An 18,592-nucleotide genomic window follows, 5' to 3' on the forward strand; every position below is an offset into this window, starting at 1 on the left:
GCAGTTTTTGAGCTCTGGGCCCAGTACTGCACCTAAGATAGCAGATTTAAACTGCAGAGTGGAAGGAAAGGAGGACCTTTTTCAGCCTCCCCTCTTCCAGCTACTCTCTGAAGGCTGGAGAAGAGACTCTCTCAAAGAATTTAGGGTTGGGGTGGGCAGGAGTAGGAATAGACCATGTGAAAAATGAACATACTGTAGTATTTTAGCTGCAGTTCATTCATTTTCAGCTTCACATTCTTGTTATTAAAAAAGTACGCCTAGGCATTCTGTTGTTTCACCCTTAACCTAGGTTTAAGGTGCCATTTAGCTCCTAGCTTTCATATCTCCGTTTCTAACACTGAAATCTCCTAATGACAGCTCCCAGTGGCTTCATACACACTAAATGACACCGGGGGCAGGATGGTACCCTGCAGCACCCCACTGCCAGGGGACTGAAAAACCACCAGTTTATTCTCTGAAACTGACCCCAAAGCAAGGATCAGAACCACTGGAAAATAGTAATAATTTATTATTTATATGCCATCTATCTGACTGGGTTACCCCAGCCACACTGGGCAGCTTCCAACAAATTGAAAAACAATACAACATCAAACATTAAAAACACTGCTCATCTCATCAGTTCCGGACCACATCATGTGCAATGGTATCACTCAAGAATTACAGGGTCACACACCCCTTGTCCTCCTGATAAAAGCCATACGTTAGGGTGCTCACTGTTGATTCAGTCCCCACACCAAACCTGATTCTTGACTGGAATGTGTCAATAACCCGTATCATTCAATAATACTTGTCACTGTCCTGTCATAGCCCCCTCAAGAATTGGTATTTGTGACCGGGCAGGGATTGTCACAAACAAGGAGGTCCAATGTAGGCTTTTCCAGGAGTGGTTGAATCAAAGCATCTTTCAAAACTGCCAGGACCATTCCATCCTGCAATGATGTGTTGACCACACCCAGAGCCCACCCAGTCAACTTCGCCTGGCATGCTTTAATAAGCCAAGAGGGAACAAGGGCTGAGGAAGCAAATGGTTGGGTGCATTGTTCCAAGCACCTTGCACACATCTTTAGGTGACATCAGCTGAAACCTATCCATGTCACAGCAGTCACTGCACTGGATGCCTCACTGGAGGCGGAAATAAATGTGGTGTGAAGACTGTGACAGAAGTGACAAATGTGATAGTTACATAGATCACCGAGTACATGGTGGACAGCAACTTTGGGCATGCTCCAGTTACAGGTGGGTAGCCGTGTTGGTCTGCCATAGTCAAAACAAAATCGAAAATTCTTTCTAGTAGCACCTTAGAGACCAACTGAGTTTGGGCATGCTGTTATCTTTCAGTGCATGGTTGGCACCGACAGTTAAAGTGTGAGACCTGACTTTGCAATCAGCTCCTCATGTGCACAATGGACATCTATCATGGCAGCAAAACAGACAGGTGCCCGCTGTGTCTCATCTTGTGGACTCAGCCCCCCCCCCTCCAAAAGCTACAGCTTCCTCTCTGACAAAACTGTGTTTAAGAAAATTTGAATTCATGTATTTCTTTTCTAGCCTGACCTCCCCGAGCCATTGCGTTTATACTGGTCAAAAAAATTGCCTGTGTTCAAACAAAAGGTTTATAACTTCTCCACTTGTTACGCCTCCAAAGATGAAGACCAAAAATTTAAATGTTGCCCAATGGCCAAGATGTTTGAAATTTGATGGGCATAACAGGGTGACCAACACCATGACACATACTGTAAGGCGTCAAAATAATTTCTGTAACAAGGGTATTTGAAATTTGTGTTGTCTCATGGGAATGTTCTCATATATGGTGATCATTATTCCATTGAAAGTTTGATTATTTGCTAGCACCTTCTTTTTTCTTAAATGCTTGTCATTGCAAGAGCTAGGGCTGCAGATAGATGCTCTGGTCATCTCCAGTGGTCTCTGACATCATATCAAAGATGACACATGAGAGAGTTTAAAAACCTAATTATACCGGACACTAGCAATGTATTTCCTTTTAATGACAATCATTTATGTGACAAAATTTAACTACTTGCCCTCATGCAATTACTTGGCCTGTTGTTGAAGTGGAAGGAACAAAATCTCTCACTTAGGTCACCAAAAAGCAGTCACTTAAAAAAAAAAAAGCAACAATACTGTTGACAGGCCAATGACATTAACTAATGATAAAAATGTCAGGAATATTTATATAACTAAGCATCATAGCAACTATTACAGATTGTAAAAGCAACTGTGGTCCCCACAAGCAAGACTTATGCAGTAACTTATTTTGGCAATACCATGGGAATAAAATTAGCAAGTGGGTTAAAGCACCACAGCCAACAGAACAGTTCCCATTGGTTGTTATAAGGCTGCAATCCACAGCCCTTATCATCAACAAAACTTTGCCACTAACTTCAGTGGGATGTGTATCACACCCCTAAATCTGCAATTTTCTACTTCTACATCCTGAGACAACTATGGTGGAAGTATTCAAGGAACAAACAGCGAAATAATAAAATATATTTCCCTTTTGAGAAAGATGATTCCCCCCTCCCCCAACACTTTCTACCAATTGCTTTTCCCTACAAAAGTTTCTAGGGCTACAGTATGTCTCAAGAATTCACTTTTGCCCCCCCCCCTCAAGCCTTGTACTTCCCATGTATTTTCTCACTTGACTGTTTGTGAACATGATTTCAAGTTTGATCTCTTTGCTCTCATATCCCAATGCATTCCTATTTGTGGCCTCTGCTCTTCAAGCTCCACCCATGTCAAGTGCCCAAACCATAGCTGTCAACCCTCCCTGCTGTTCCCCACTGCTATAATAAGGGAATTTCCCGCAAAAAAAGGGAAAGGGTGACAGCTATGCATCTTCTGCTGCCTTCAAATGCTGTGCCCTTTTATGCACTGCTGCCCCTTATGCCGGGAACACATGAATGGTGCTAAATCCACTACACTTTCCAGTGGGGAGGAGTTGTGGTGGACCACGTGGCCACCCACTCCCCTCCAGGGGAGGGGGACGAAGTCCCACGTCACCCGGAGGTTCCCGGCCACGTCATTGTCCAGCCAGCCAAACCGCTGGCTGGGGAGGCCCCATTTAAACTGAGGCGCGAGCCGGAGAGTTTCCTCTTGGCTTGCTTCCTCAATCTCCCATCCTCCCTCCCTAGTTTCAGGTTTCGACATTGGCCTTGCTATGGACCTCGGTTGGTCGCCGTTGAGGGGCCTGGTAGGAATTTTTCCACTTGGCAAATTGGCATGGGCCATTTGGTTTTTGCCTACCTCATAGCAATTGTCACAACTTTGTAAGGTTTGGCAGTTAGGGGGAGGGGAAGTGTGGCCATCACCTACCCCTCCAAGCTTAAGGGTATTCCGTTAAAGGAATCCGGGGGTGTGGATCTTGTCCAATCTCTGGGGCTGGGCTACGGCCATGCCATGACCCCGTTGGGAACCCAGGGGGAGCTCAAGTTGGTTTGCATCAACAGGGTTCCCCCTACTGGTGGTTGACCCTTACAGGACTCCCTGTGTGGTGGGCAGGAGTCAGATATAGTCAGGTCAATTCCAGTGCCTAAGCCAATAACGCTCACATTCTGTAACCAAAAAAGTTGTGGCCTAAATCGACCCAATAACCATAAACCAAATATCCGTGTCCTTGTGTCTTACTAATCAATAAGGGGGTGGTTTTGGAGTCTAGACACGCAACATATCTCCTTCAAATGACTTCTCAAAACCCATCTTTTCCATTAAGCCTTTGGTGCAATATCATACTGTAATTAAGACTAAGGATGTGCCACTGAAATGTAGACCCATTCCTTCTCTCTCTCTCTCTGTCTCTCTCTCCTTTCTGTGCAGCTTGACCAGCATCAGATTTCAGACTGTAAACTCCTTGGAGTAGAAACCTATCCTCTTATACTCAGAAGTGTTATGCGCATTGTCAGTGCAATAAAACAAATAAGCATTCCAGATTCTTTGATGCCATTTGCGTTGTTTCATCTTCTAGCCAATCAACTGGTAATTCAGTACCAGAAGTATAATAAAATGTAAACTTTATTAAAACTAAATAAACTGTCAGAAAATAGTGACAGTTGTGTAATTACACTTTTTATCATGGTCATGGATGGACAGAAGGAGCCATTTTAAAACTAGACAATATTGTTCAACGGCTGTATTTCTTCAGGAAGTATTTTCATTCATTCATTCATTCATAATTTTACATGTAGTTTAAAATTATGAGAACACTGTAAATTGACAGCACTGAAATGCCTCTGAATACCAGTTGCTAGGAACCACAGGTGGGCAGAGGGCTCTTGTGCTCAGATGCTGCTTGTGGGCTTCCCACAGGCATCTGGTTGGCTGCTGCGAGAACAGGATGCTGGTTTACATAGGCCACTGGCCTGATCCAGCAATCTGTCCTTATGTACTATGCTTATAACAAGATGACTAACTGTTATGTCATTATCTAGCACAATTTACATACAGATGTATTATCCCGGTTCTGTAATTCTACATGCAGATCACTAACTATCCTTGTTTTGAGAGTAACTTCAGTTAATCAAACCCCAACATAGTTTAATCAAGCATTCTACCAATCAGAAGGAATTAAGCAAGCTCTATGTCCTTATTTCACACATCTATGGTATTTTAAGTACTGGTAATTGTGGTGGCTTCCCCCCCTTTTATTTATATCATAACAAATATAATTCATTAACATGATTTATATAAAATTGTATCACTTCAAACTGCAGTTAGGTGATCCTGCTGTCCCAACTTTAAAAATAAATAAATCCCTGCCCACAGAGTGTTATTTTTTTGAGGAAATTCTAGCATTCTTCACAATATATTTTTTCCCCATGTGCAGAGAGTTTAGGTTTTCTTTAATGTGAAGAAATGCAAACACAAAACCCTGTCTATTTATTGTTTTCCATATTCAGTGCACATGTGTGGGAGGCACTTTAGTGTAGGAATCAAGGTTTGAAACAAAGCAGCTGTAACATTTCTAGGCCAGAATAATAATAAAATAAATAATTGTTAAATTATTAAATTTCAAGGTGAGGGTGCCCCATTTAACACCAAGGAGAACTGCCTGTCATTTCACAAAGCAGATACTAAGAAGAAAAGAAAACCTTCAATGCTATAGGAAAAATTACGGATGAACATAATCCTCTCTAGTGTGTTTACACAGATCAGAACATATCACAATCGAAAAACAAACAAGGACACAGAACGAGTTATACATAAACAAATGAGTTGAAATGGCTGAACATCCTCTTTTGCTTTCACACCCTAACCAGCAAAACAAACCTTCAGGGAAGAGATAGGGTGTTTTTTAAAAGCTTATTTAACGCTTCTTACATATTATTTCATACCTTTGAACAGCACTGTTCTATTGGAGTTTTCCTTTATTATTTCTTAGCTAACCACCTTGATGTACCCTGGACCAAAATCATAGCCACAGTGTTTAAAAAACAGTAACTATCCAAATTTAACATGGATTAATTTAATTTGGATTAAAAGAAGTTTGGCCTTTAGATCAAGACCACCACCTACCCCTCAAAATACACATTTTACTTTAAAGAGTAAAGGGATAAACACCATCAAAATATAATGGTTTTTTTAGTCATTAACTGGTTAAATATGAAAACCTATTTAAATCCATGCATCTAAAAGTGGATATTAGAGTCCTGGTCAGTAATTCTGGGGTTCTAGGATCCCACTTACCATGATTTCTCCCCACCCCGAATCTGAGTCTATAGCACTATGATAATAACACGAGAAAGCATCTTATAAACAGCAAAGATCACAAAGCTTTCAAGCAGAAAAATAATACAAAAAGTGAACACGGCACTAAAAATCTCTACCTTGAGGGTAAATTTAATGCAAGTTGGACTAATTAAGACACATACAATGTATTTTTCTTTCTTTCTTAAAAGAGTGGAGCCTCTTTTTTTTCTTGCTTATGGGCTTTCAGGTGAAGCCAGCAATTTCTTTCTTCAATTTGGAAGCAGACAAGGAAGCTGCTGACTCAGTACTACACTGTAATGATAAGAATATTTTGTTTTGTTTCTTCATATTAACTCACTGAAGCAAAATGTGTAGTAATTGCAGGGAATCCTATAGTAAGCATTTTCTTACAGTGTAAAAGATACCAAATTTGTTACTATGTTAAGTGGATTTATGTTAAAAATAGAAGACATATTAAATTACTACAACATACATGTAGCTATATTATGAATCAATTTGCATGGAGCTTTTCTCTCTGAAATCTGGAAGACATTACAGCCCAGTAATATAGTTCCCCCCCATAAAGAACTACAGTACCAAAAATGCTAGTGCAGACAAATGCTTTAAGATCGCTTGATCTTGAGTTTCTGCATTCTGGAAAACAAACTAAATGTTTCTACATTCTTGAAAACAAACTCAATGTTAAAAACTGGTACCTAATCACCATTTACTCTAGGGTAACTACAGGTGCATCTTGACAACAGAGCATCAGTTGTATGCCCAGTTATCTTATGGCAAGATAATGATAGCCGAAATAAGCAACCTAACCCCATGTAGTAGCCATTTCGTAAAAAGCCTATTTCCCCCCCTAATTTGCTGCTATGATTTTTGTGGATGACTCTCTAAAACACTGTGCTTTTGACATGCTGACTTGAAATCCTGTAATAGTCATTTAAGATTTTCTGCTTGTTTTTTCTTTTCTTTTTATAAACAAAAACAACAGGCAGTTTGAAAAGAAGAAGAAAGTGTCATCTGCTATACACCTTTCTTTTGTTCCAAAGTAAGAGCCAGTTGCACCCTTTGGGCTGTGAAGAATGCCACATTGATGAGATAGCCAGACACTGTCTTAACTACACTCTTCCTCCTGAATTTAGCAAAACACTCTTTGTATTCTCTTACCTTTATGGTTTTGGTCTGGAGTCTGAGTCCATTTAAAGTGTTAATGGCTTTCTCTGCATCCTTTGGATCAATATAGTTAACAAATCCATACCCTAAACTCTGCCCTGTTGAAACATAAGAAACAAAAAAAAAAGGACTCAGTATTCTTTGCAGCACATGTGTACGATTTCCAAATGGGGGAATGAAATCCTTTTTCTCTGATAAACTTTTTCACCTAACACTTCCATCCCAATCCATAAAGCATACCCATACAGCCAACACAGCTTTCAGGACGACTGCTTAGAAATATTTTTATCCTGAGAGCCTGTGATTAACAGGTGCTGATTCTTCTAGATTCCATAGTGCCCTTAAAACTGTGAAAACTAAATGAATATATTAAGAATTTACTAGTGGCCACACTTACTGAAGCATTCCCCTACAGGAATCACATTGAGAGAATAAAAGACAAGAGATGGGTAGCAGCAGGATTACATGCAGAAGTTATAAACGATTTGTGTTATTTTAATCAACAGACAGAATTAAAAAAAAAATTAGTTGTACAAGCAACTCAACTGCAATTTAAAGTGAAATAAATGAAATGCTTAAACTAAAACACGTATCAGTAGCCAACCGAATTCCTACAAATAAGAAACCTTTCTTTAGAAACCCTGCATTTATTTTACCTGATTTGGTTGAAAATAGTATTTATTTACAAGATTTATATACTGCCTTTCAGCAGGAAAGGTCTCTTATTAATAAGCTTAAAGAAACAGAAAGATACCTAAAAATCAGGATGATCTCTAAAAATGAACACGTAAAATCCAACAAATTAGCTTCTCTGTTACTGCCTTTTCTGTGACAGCACATACACCATCAGAAATGACATAATATCACATGGCAGGATAGATGATTACTTTGTGCTCTTTGCACTGTGCTCATGTGGTGATGCTAGGAATAACAAAACAGTAAAACTGCTGCTGCATTCAGATGGCGGGAGCTCATTTTAGCAGCCAAAATTTCAACAGCTTCTGTTTTATTGTAGTGTTTCGTGTTTACATTTCGCAGATCAACTTTATCCAGTACAAACAGCTTAGCTTTTTAACATGGTGCTAATTACATACCATAGGGATTCACACAGGTCAGGGATGATCTTGGCCTTGCAATGCAGTAAGAACATATGACCAAGGAAAACTTTTGTCACACACACCCATATTCAATCAGAATCCACCCCTCATTAATTCAAAGGTAATGCGTATAATTACAGTAAAAATGACAACCAACGCCAGTCAATACCATGCACATGCAGTTTACAGGTTCCCGCAAGTTTATATTCTGTTCTTCTGTCCCAATATATTCAGGTTTTTTTAAATTGTTTTACATATGCTATGTCCCCCACAGGAGGCACACACCATCCAATTAAAGCGTACCCCCTTGGTAAAAATATATGTCATGGGAACTGCAGTTTAACCCTCATAGCTAAACATTCATAGCTTCCCTAACAAACTATGGTTCCCAAGGTTCTTGGGAGCAGTGGTGACAAAGTTCTTTTAAATGTAGGGTGTGTACACATACTAAATGCCCCTTTATCTCTATATAGGATCCCCCCCCCCCATTTGATTTGATTCAACAGCTTTTAATACACACAATTGATTTCGATGTACCGTATTTTCCGGCTTATAAGATGACTGGGCGTATAAGACCACCCCCAACTTTTCCAGTTAAAATATAAAGTTTGAGATATACTCGACCGCAGATTCACCACTCAGCGTATAGGACAACCCCCGACTTGAGAAGATTTTCCTGGATTAAAAAGTAGTCTTATACGCCAGAATATACAGTACATGGAGAAGCTGGTGGACTAAACGATAAGTGGAGGCAGCCTTCCTGCGTCTAGTGGGAGATCTCCATATTTTTTCATTATGAGGCAAGAGAATGAGAGACTGAAATTCAGAAGGAGTTGCCATGTTTTCTGCCTGTCTTAACACTCTGAATTTACAAAATGCCTGACTACCCACTGGGGATTAGATGCGGACAAGGCAGTGAAAACTGCACCCAGGCAAGATGAAAGGGAAAGTTTTCAGGTTCAAACTGAATTCGGACAGGGAACTTTAAAGCATGAATGAAAGGTCAGTGTGAATCTGCCCTGAGTTACAACCAAGGAAACCTGGATCAAATCTCACTAGGTCCCTCTCTGCCCCCTCAGCTTACTTCCTGCAATATGGAGTTAATACTAACCTACCTTGCAAGATTGTTTTAAAGGCTGCAACAAGATAATTTACGTGATTGACTCACTGCTAGGATTTCTAAGCACTGCCACCGTCATGGGATGAATCACTGTCTCTTAGCAACCTCACTTCTCTTCCTCATTCAGGGGAATTACGCTAAGGTACAACGAGGCAATGATACGTGACGGGTCTCATCATGCACCACAGATTTCCAGCTGATAACCACAATCAAGGTGTGAAGAACTTGGAAGTACAAATTCAGAGGAAAGTAATCATGGTTAGAAAGTCCTGTCAATGGGAACGTCAGCAGCCAAAGCACTCTACATGCAGTAGGATGAAATTCAGTGATCTACTTCCTTTGCTACTGCCGTCTCGGAGCAAGCAAAGAGGAACAGAAGTGCTGGTTCAACTTCCAATCAGCTGCAACATTTCTGCTGCAGCGGAAGGCAAATGACATTTCCCCTATGGTGACAGCTACTTAACTAATCTTTTAATTAAACTACGAAGTGAAGAATTTGTCACCTGCCTCCTTTAGAACATCTGTAGCATTCGGTAAAGGGTGAAGAAATAATTTTCACACTTCTATGCACTCATGCCATAATTTCCAGTGCAATGCAGTGTAGCAGAGAAGGGAAGTTGGAAACATGGTGATTTTGCTCCCCATGAATCGGAAATGGTCAAACAAGCAGTGCACAACAGCTCAGTCCTTCATTAGTGTTCTCTATCACCAAGCTTCAAACTTATTTTTAAGCCTGCTCTGTTGTAAACTCCCAGTAAGAGAGAATGGTCATGGGGAAGAGAAGAATTGATTGTCCAAGAAAACAGAAATAATGAATGCCTGCCATTTGGTTTCTGATCTCCCCCAGCCTAATAAACTCACATGAAATCAAACAATAGTGTTTATGTTTAAAATGGGCTTGATAAGGCCTGGCTTTTGTTTTTCTTTTAAAATAAAGGAGTAAAGACCTTTGCTCTGTTGTTTGCAAAGGTACGATTAAAATTATTTAAAAATTGACAGCCCTTCAATATTAATCCAATGTGGGGGGGGGGGGAGTGGGCAGCTTCAAAATATCTTGGTCCAGCACTGGTCCCAATGAAATGTGCAAAAATTCCCAACTGGTGCTACCATGTAAACTCTCAGGAAGAAAGAATAGGAAGAGTAATGGAAATAGCAAGAAAGGTATTCTCAATATGTTATGGTGATATATTCCAATGTTTCTGCAGTTGGAGCAATTTGGACAGTGAAATATTGAAGTAATGTAAATACCAAAAAATGGCTGCTTTCAGGAATGAATTGCATGTTAAGGTGAAGCCCATATTTCTTTTTTAAAGCAAAATCAGCTTACATAAGCTGTGTAATAGGGAAAGAAAGCTTGCTTAATTCTTTCCCCTCTGGCTATTCTGTTTAAAATCACCTATTTCCTGGTGCTTTTCACATACAACAGGGGTGTGCAACCTCTGACCACCCAGATGTTGTTGGACTGCAACTTCCATCACCCCAGCAGCCTACATCTATATTCTCTCTCTCTCTCTCTCTCTCTCTCTCTCTCTTACAGTGTTAGCTGAATAATTAAGTAGGCCTGTATCTTCCCTGCCTTGCAGCCCGATTCCTGAAAGTATATTCTGTTTTAAAAGACATATAAAACTGCCAATGAAGTAGAGGCGGCAACCATTTTGCACGGAGGGTCTGTTCCTGACCCCTGTGTGCATGGGTAGAGCGTGCGTAAGTCCACAATGTTTTTTGGCCTCTTCTGGATTGGCAGCAAGGAGCATGTGCATGATTAGACACGTTAGATGGTCTCTGCCTGTAATATGTAATTTGAGCCTCAGTCCAACTTGGTCCACTTGGTTGCCATCTTAGATGACTAGTAATTTTTCTTTAGTGGTGAGTGAGCAAGAAAGCAGAAGTGGGAGCAAGCATCCAGTCCCTTCTCCAGCTACTTCCAGCATTTATATGCTGGGTGTGGAGGAAGGTACTTTGACTCCTCCATGCCTAATGCAGAAACTGAAAGGCCACCAAAGGGAAAATGAAACACTTCTGTGGGTGGAATTCAATGTTGCACTGTAAAAATCATTCTGTCTGTGCAAGCATTTCAGCTTGCAGACGGAATGATTCTCCCTCTCCTTCCTGCCTCCTTGCTGCTCTGGGGGCTCCCCTGACCCCCCCCCCCAGAGCCATTTTTGCAGGGGGTGGCGGAAAGCCCTGTTGCGCAAGAAGAGGTCCTTGCATGGGGCTTCCGCTGATGGGGCTCATTAGGTGAATCCTGCCCTGCGTTTCAAGAATGGAAAGAACCATGCTTTCTACCCAACCTAGAAGCCAAGCAGGCTGCTGGTGAAGCTATGAATAGTTCCATCCTTCTGCTGGCAGCCCTTTAACGGTTCTATACTGAAGACAGAAGAGGTGAGACTCTTTCCTGTGTGATAAAAACAGAAAGCAAGAGGGAAGGAATGCTCCTTCGCTCTCCTGCTGGCTTGCTGTTTTCCTACGAAGCCCAGAGGACCTGCTGTGCATCCAGCCTAGAAACCCTGCGGACTGGGTGTGCAGGAAAGTTTCGCTTCCTGCATATCCAGCATATAAATGCCAACTTAGGTTGATGGCAAAGGGATTGAGTGATTTTGTGCCACTACTTGCCACATGATTGGTTTCTATGCTGGATGTACATCTAGCACAGGTGCACAGTGGGTGAAGGGGCACAGTAATCTATGCGGAGTTTTTTATGCTGAATGTGCGAGAGCTGAAGCCCTCTCCTGTATAAATAAATGGCATGGATCACTTCACCTCTCATCTGCTTCAAGGCTGGATGTGCAGGAAGCAAAGCCTCTTTCTGCACGGTCAGCACAGAAACCAAGTGGGCTGTCAAAAGAGGCACAGAGTGCTCATTTCTAGCTTATAAAATGTTTTATTCATCCACTATTTACTCACAAGAGGGACTGGCAAAGGAGGAACAGAGTGATCTGTCCATCCTCCTCTGCCGCGTTATATAAAAAGCAGATGAGTAAAACATTTTGCTGGCTGGTAACCTTTAGAGGTTATTTTCCAAGGCTACCTTAAGCTTCATACAACATGTCACAGGACTGACTGCCTTTAAGTATTACCAACTGTATGGGTGACCAGACACAGCCATGTTTGGATCAGAAGTAAACGACTCGATTAAAAAGAGAACATATACTGAAACTTAAGTACATAAGAAGCGCTGCTAGATCAGGAAAGTGGCCCATTTGATGCAGCATCCTGTTCTCACAGAGGCCAGCCAGACTCCCCAGTGAGGAAAGGTTACAACATTTGAGGCTTTCAAGCTGAGAGAAAAGGCAACCAAGAGGCAATACAATAACTTTGGTTGCTCTTTTCTCAACCTTTTCCAACTCTACAATATCCTTTTTGAGGTGAAACAACCAGAAGTGTGCACAGTATTCCAAGTGTGGCCGTACCATAGATTTGCATAATGGCATTATGACATTGGCAGTTTTATTTTCAATTCCTTTCCTAATGATCCCTTAGCACGGAATTTGCCTTTTTCACAGTTGCCACGTATTGGGTTGACATCTCCTGCTCCAGAGGGTAGGACCCAAGCCAATGTATCCAAGTTACAAGAAAGGAGAATCCGACGAAAAACCAAGAAGACGGCAAGAGCTGTTCAACAGTGGAACAGATCCCCTAGAAAGGTGGTGGTACACTCTCCTTCATTGGAGGTTCATTAGCAGAGGTTGAATGGCCACCTGCCATGGATGCTTTAGTTGAGATTCCTGCACTGCAGTCCCTACAATTCTAGGGAACAGTTGTGCCAGTTCACACCCCAAGAAACGTACATGTAAAATTAATACATTTTTCTCCTGACGTACATCACTTTATGGTTGTTTACACTGAATTGCATTTTCAATTTCACCACCCATTCATTCATCTTAGAAAAATCTTCTTGGGGCTCTTAGGAATCCCCTTTTGCCAACCTAACTATGTAGCCTCAACAGAAAACCTGGTTGCCTCATTGCTCACCTCTAACTCTAAATCATTTTAAAAGCCGAGGTCTCAATACTTTCCCCCCTTGATTGACTCCACTTTTTACACCCCCTCCATTTGGAGAACTCTCCATACAGTCCTACTCCACAAGAGGGCCTCTCCTCTTAGGCTATGACTGCTAAGCTTAGTCATGGGTCTATGGTGATGTTGAAAGCTTTTTGAAAGTCCAAGTACACTATGTCAACTGGATCGTTTGTACAACTACGACAGCATTAGTTTAAGAGGTAATAGTTTGGGACAGTCCTAGGGTGAAAATAGAGAAGAATGTAGGAGTCCCCAGTTTTTCAAAACTAAACGCAGCTTAAAAAAAAAAGTAAACACAGCTGGGGGAAATTAGATTGAAGCTTCCCTCCATCACTCCCCCATCTAAACTGCCCCTTACAAACACATTTTTTGCAAGTGGAGTCTAAGTTCCTCAGGGTGTATTGGTGTGTTATAATATGTCATGCACTGCCCTGTGACTGTATGGTGGAAGGCAATATAGAAATAGCCAAACAAACAAACAAACAAACAGCTGATGTGGAATGAATTGGGTTAGCTTCACATAAAATTAAAACAGTATGGAGCTTGCTTCATGAAAAAAGGACCTCTCAGTTGTTATCACTGAAGTGTTTCCATTACAGATAAAGTAACTACAGAATTTCAGCAAAATATTGCCATCCTTACGATGCTGCAGAGTGCAGACATCGTATCCTGCTAATTTTGACAAATGGAGTGGGGATCTTGAAAAACATGACAGCATGAAGTGTGCACAGTATTCCCCTGAAGTGGGAAACACCCTACCTTAAGCAAGGCAGGCTGACAGCTACAGGAAGTCAGCAAGCATCCCTATAAGAATCGGGGGGGGGGGGGGGAATCTTAGGAAAAAAATTGTAGTAAATTGTAAAATGGAAAAATATATCTAAGCTTTAAATGCAAGGAAATGTACTCTGGAAAGTTGCTTTTTGGCTGCCAAAAAACAATTCCTTCAGTAAATGAGAAAGGCCAGTAACAAATCTATAACAAATGCACCAACATTATCTTGCTAGTATAATGCCATTTACAGTTTCTGGTCCTGTGCTCTTCCCTCAAATCTGCTTTCCAGCCACAACCCTAAACAGCTTTTGTAATATTCAAAAAACCCATAATGGATTGTGCTACCAAACTTGGCAGGTCTAGTGATGAAAGCAAATTGGTTTATATGGATATGTCATATCACTGAAATGCTGGAGTACTGGAGTGTTAATTGTGCTAGCAGGTGTAAAAACTGCCATTAAATACTTAAGCCAAGGCTTGAATATATCACTGGTTATTTGAAGATGATTTAGGTTTTGACTAGGAACAATTCTGCAGGACTGGTTACTAAGCTGTGATTTAAAAGGACATCCTAATCCAGTGGTTCTCAAAGGGTGTGGCAGGATAGAATGGCAAGTGTGGCAGGAGGATTCAAGGACAATCAAAGAAACATTTAAACATTTCAGTGTAGTGAAAACACACTCAGTCATCTATCTTACACACATATACAGGCAACTCCTAATATGTGCAGGAGTTCCGTTCCTGGCCCCTATGCACATCAGTGGAACATGCATAAGCTCGCCCTGATCATCTTCCGGGAGGTCAAAAATGACATGTGTGTCAGTGGTTATGTGTCAACTGAACACACGCAAAATTGTCGCCACCTGGACTCACATTTATACTTAACCATAAAATCAGGACAGTAAGACTGCAATCCTAACCTCCCTTACCTGGGAGCAAGCCCAAATGTAAGTCTCAGATGTGAACCTGCTTCTGAGTAGACATGATTAGGTTTTGTAATGGGCCATCAGCCCCTTCATTAACATTGTCCCTAAGATGCCACAAACTCTTGTTTTTGCTGCAAAATAGTAACAGGGCTACCCCTCTGGAAATGCATCAACTTTGAAAGGGGATACTGTGGACGATGAAACAGAAGAAAAAGTTGCACAGAATAAACCAATTGCAGTGGAACAGAAAATGCCAGGTGAAAGTACAAAAATGTTGGAATGGATTGAGGAATATTCACACATCCTAAATACGCACACACACATGCGAGGCTACAGAATTATTTTTGGGAATGTACTAAAAGCCATAGCAGCCTATGCATATTTGAATTCTGCAAATACTAATGGGGAACAATAGCAATTATTCTGCACTATAACTGGATATAGAAGACATAAGAATTCAAGTGGCATTTCTAATGGGAACTCTCCTCTTTGGGTTGCTTCTGCCAGCTACTTAAATTCTCTATAAACATCTGATCCATTTTGTGCATCGTTTGCTGAACAAACAAAATGCAACGATTTAGAAAATACAGGCAACTTGCAGAAGAGAAATTAGAAGGCAAGCTCCCTCTTCATCAAATCCTATATAAATAGATTTGGAACATGTAAATCAAAAGCATTGTTTATGTAGACATCATGAATTGAAAGGTAAAAGCTGAGCAGGTCTTTGTGCCCTATCTACTTCTGCAACTTAAATGGACACAGTCCCCAAATTGGAAAAAAGTAACTGGGGTGGGTTGGAAGCAATGCAAACTCTACAGATACCTCAATAATAATTGATAAGAGAAACCAGGAGAAATCACATCTATCAATAATACACCATCTTACTAATAAAAATAAAACTGCTATTTAGATGTCATTAAAAATTATTAAACTGCAGAACTTTAAGCAGTGCATGTTTTGGAAAACAGTGTATACGTTTGTAGGAAGGGCAAGATGCATTTGCAGAAATTAATAGAAAAAAATGACGGCAACAGCAAAAGACACATTTATTTTGAAACACGAACAAAACCAAGTGCAAGCACCTGGCTTTCTTGAAGTCCATAGAGCTAGGTGTAATCTCACCCTCTGGTGCTTAGATTTTAAGAAAAGAGTTGTAATTTGATCATTTGACAAAATCAAAACCATTTCACAAAATACAAACAAACTACCTTGTACACAAACATTTATGCCCCACCCAAGCAACCCACCACTGAGATTTCTTCTCATTTCCAATACTAGCAGACATGCAACCATGTACACATCCTTAGATGAAATATGCAACATGAGCATTGCACGTGGGGTCCTCCCACCCCCGTCACTTAGCTGCCATTGCTTTGGAAATGGAAACATACTTAAAAAAACTAAGCTTCCACTGATGTTGTTCTAGAGAAAAGGATGTCTTCCCTTCCAAACAAGTGATCAGACAGATTTCAGCCTTTTAAAAGGGCTCATTGTGAGCTCCATTGGGACTGAAGAGGTGTCATTTTGAGCAATGTTTCAAGACAGCCTTCTTAAGGGCAAAGTCATACTTCTTTTAAAAAAATAAAAAATGGTGCAAGCCCAAGTAGCCAGTTTAATTCAGAAGCACCCAGTAGGTGTATTCAGTATAGGCAGCCCCCCCCCCGTTTCCGCACGTTCGATATGTGCAATGCATGACAGTGAATACATGTATTGCGCTGAACCCGGAAATGCCATAAAAATGTCACTAAAAGGGTAGAATGAATGGGGGGGCATAATGGGGTGTTTGCAGGTTTTTTCAATGGGATACAAGTATATGCAATTTCACTGTTGTGCATGGTGCCTTGGAATGTAATACCCGTGTAAATGCGTGGCTGGCGTGCTCTGGTCCATGGGGTCACGAAGAGTCGGATATGACTGAACTGAACAACAAAAAAAGGGGTGGCTGCCTGTACTTCAATTCAACCACTCAAGACATCAATTAAAGGCAAACCTAGGTAATATATATTAAACTCATAAAACATTACCCTTGGACAGATCTCCAAAGGGCAAATCCCCATCCCTACTTCCCCCCTGCCAGAATCCGCCCTTCTCAAACTCAAGCCAAGTTAGTATCTCAAATAACTATCTATGTATTTCAAGATACTTGTTTTATAGCATACATTATTTGAAAACCTTCACAAGATACCTAAAGCCAAAAAGAGCAGCAAAATAATAAAAAAGAAGTAGCTTCTGCAATGTCCAGGAAGACTCTTGTCAGGTTCACACATTCACAGGAAGCTGTATCTACAAGTTAAAGTTTGTGAAGGGTCTCATACTTGGAGCACTTTGAAAAACCTTTAAAGCTGTGCTGGTTGGTGGTGGTGGTGGGGAGAATCAGCTGAAGAACCCAATTCACAGAGCTCAGTAAAAATGACACTACCAATTCCTCTTTGCGTGGCTAGGTACAATAGAGAATCAGTTCATTTTAAACTATAGGCACCTGCCCTCAAAACTGTCCAAATGAGGAAAACTAGTAGAAATTTTAACTTTCTGAATACTTATTCATCCCCAGTCCACAGATTTTAATGTGCAAGTGCAGATGAGGAACTTTGCACATTAATCTGCCCAACGGATGGATGATGGTGGATGGGCAAAGAGGATATGGAAGTTAATGTGATTTCCTAAGGAGAGTCCAAGTTCAAAAAGTGAACTTTGTGACCAAAAGGTAACAGATCACAACTGTCAATGAATCAGGACTGCCATTGAGTCAACTACAGTGGTGCCCCGCAAGACGAATGCCTCGCTAGACGAAAAACTCGCTAGACGAAGGCATTCGTCTTGCGGAAGGCTGCCCCGCTAGACGAAAAAGTCTATGGGGCTGCCTCGCAAGACGAAAAATTTTCGTCTTTTTTTTCGTTTAGCGAAAGTGCGGCTGTCATTGCCGCTTCGCTAGACAAAAAAACCGCAATACGAAAAAATTCGTAGAACGAATTATTTTCATCTTGCGGGGCACCACTGTATATCTGAAAGGTCTCAATGTGCACAGAGCATGAGGTTCAGTGAAATTTCTAGAAGCGTCTGCTATCCTTATGAAGACAGCATTTTCTGAATTCTCATTCACTTTTATTTAATACTGTTGTAGAAAATTAATGTTTAAGTACTTGGCTATTATTTGGTAATATTTCTCTAAGGTGGGGTTTTTTTGGTGTTTTTTTTGATACTGGTTAAATGCCAATCTTAGAAACACTATATGCCGAGCAGTATGTGAAGGCCATATGGGGTTGGCACTAGCACAAAATCTCTCTCTAGCAAATCTACAAATGGAAAGGGGGGGAAAAACCATAAAAGGGGTATTTTTATATTTCCTGGTCCTCGTTTATAACACGTTTTATTCTTATGAGCACACCTGGTATGCAATCAGAGCTACGTTTAATTACTTCCAAAAACAAAAAGAAGTGAGTTTCTAGGTGCATGTATTTCGCAAATATCTGGTATTTCTAGTATCTTGTTTACAAAATTGGGAGATGGGGAATGACACATGTAATGTGCCTAATAGTGATCAATTTGAAAGGGATTCAAGTTTCTATTTCCTAACTAGTCCCTGAGGAGAAGATAGCATGAGAGATAACCATCTGTATTTCAAAATGAGGCATTTAATCACTTCCTGCTAGTTCACATCAAATCTTACCCTTCTAAAAAAGACGGGGGGGGGGGGGGAGACTGTACAGCAGTTCAAAGTCTTAAGTATTCTTCCTCAATTAAGCTGACCATTCAGAGCAACTGGCAGTGAA

At 40.8% G+C, this 18,592-nt stretch overlaps 1 protein-coding gene across 7 annotated transcripts in view; it reads right to left on the reverse strand.

Moving 5' to 3' along the window:
* The window catches only part of ELAVL4 (ELAV like RNA binding protein 4), a 98,335-nt gene that overhangs the window by 20,925 nt on the left and 58,818 nt on the right, over positions 1 to 18,592 (reverse strand). For all 7 annotated transcript variants that reach the window (XM_033152177.1, XM_033152180.1, XM_033152178.1 and 4 more), the window contains exon 3: positions 6,883 to 6,986. In XM_033152177.1, the coding sequence (XP_033008068.1) occupies positions 6,883 to 6,986 (104 nt within the window). The remainder of the gene's footprint in view (positions 1 to 6,882; positions 6,987 to 18,592) is intronic.

The sequence above is a fragment of the Lacerta agilis genome, chromosome 6 (genome assembly GCF_009819535.1).
Source record: "Lacerta agilis isolate rLacAgi1 chromosome 6, rLacAgi1.pri, whole genome shotgun sequence".
NCBI lineage: Eukaryota > Metazoa > Chordata > Lepidosauria > Squamata > Lacertidae > Lacerta > Lacerta agilis.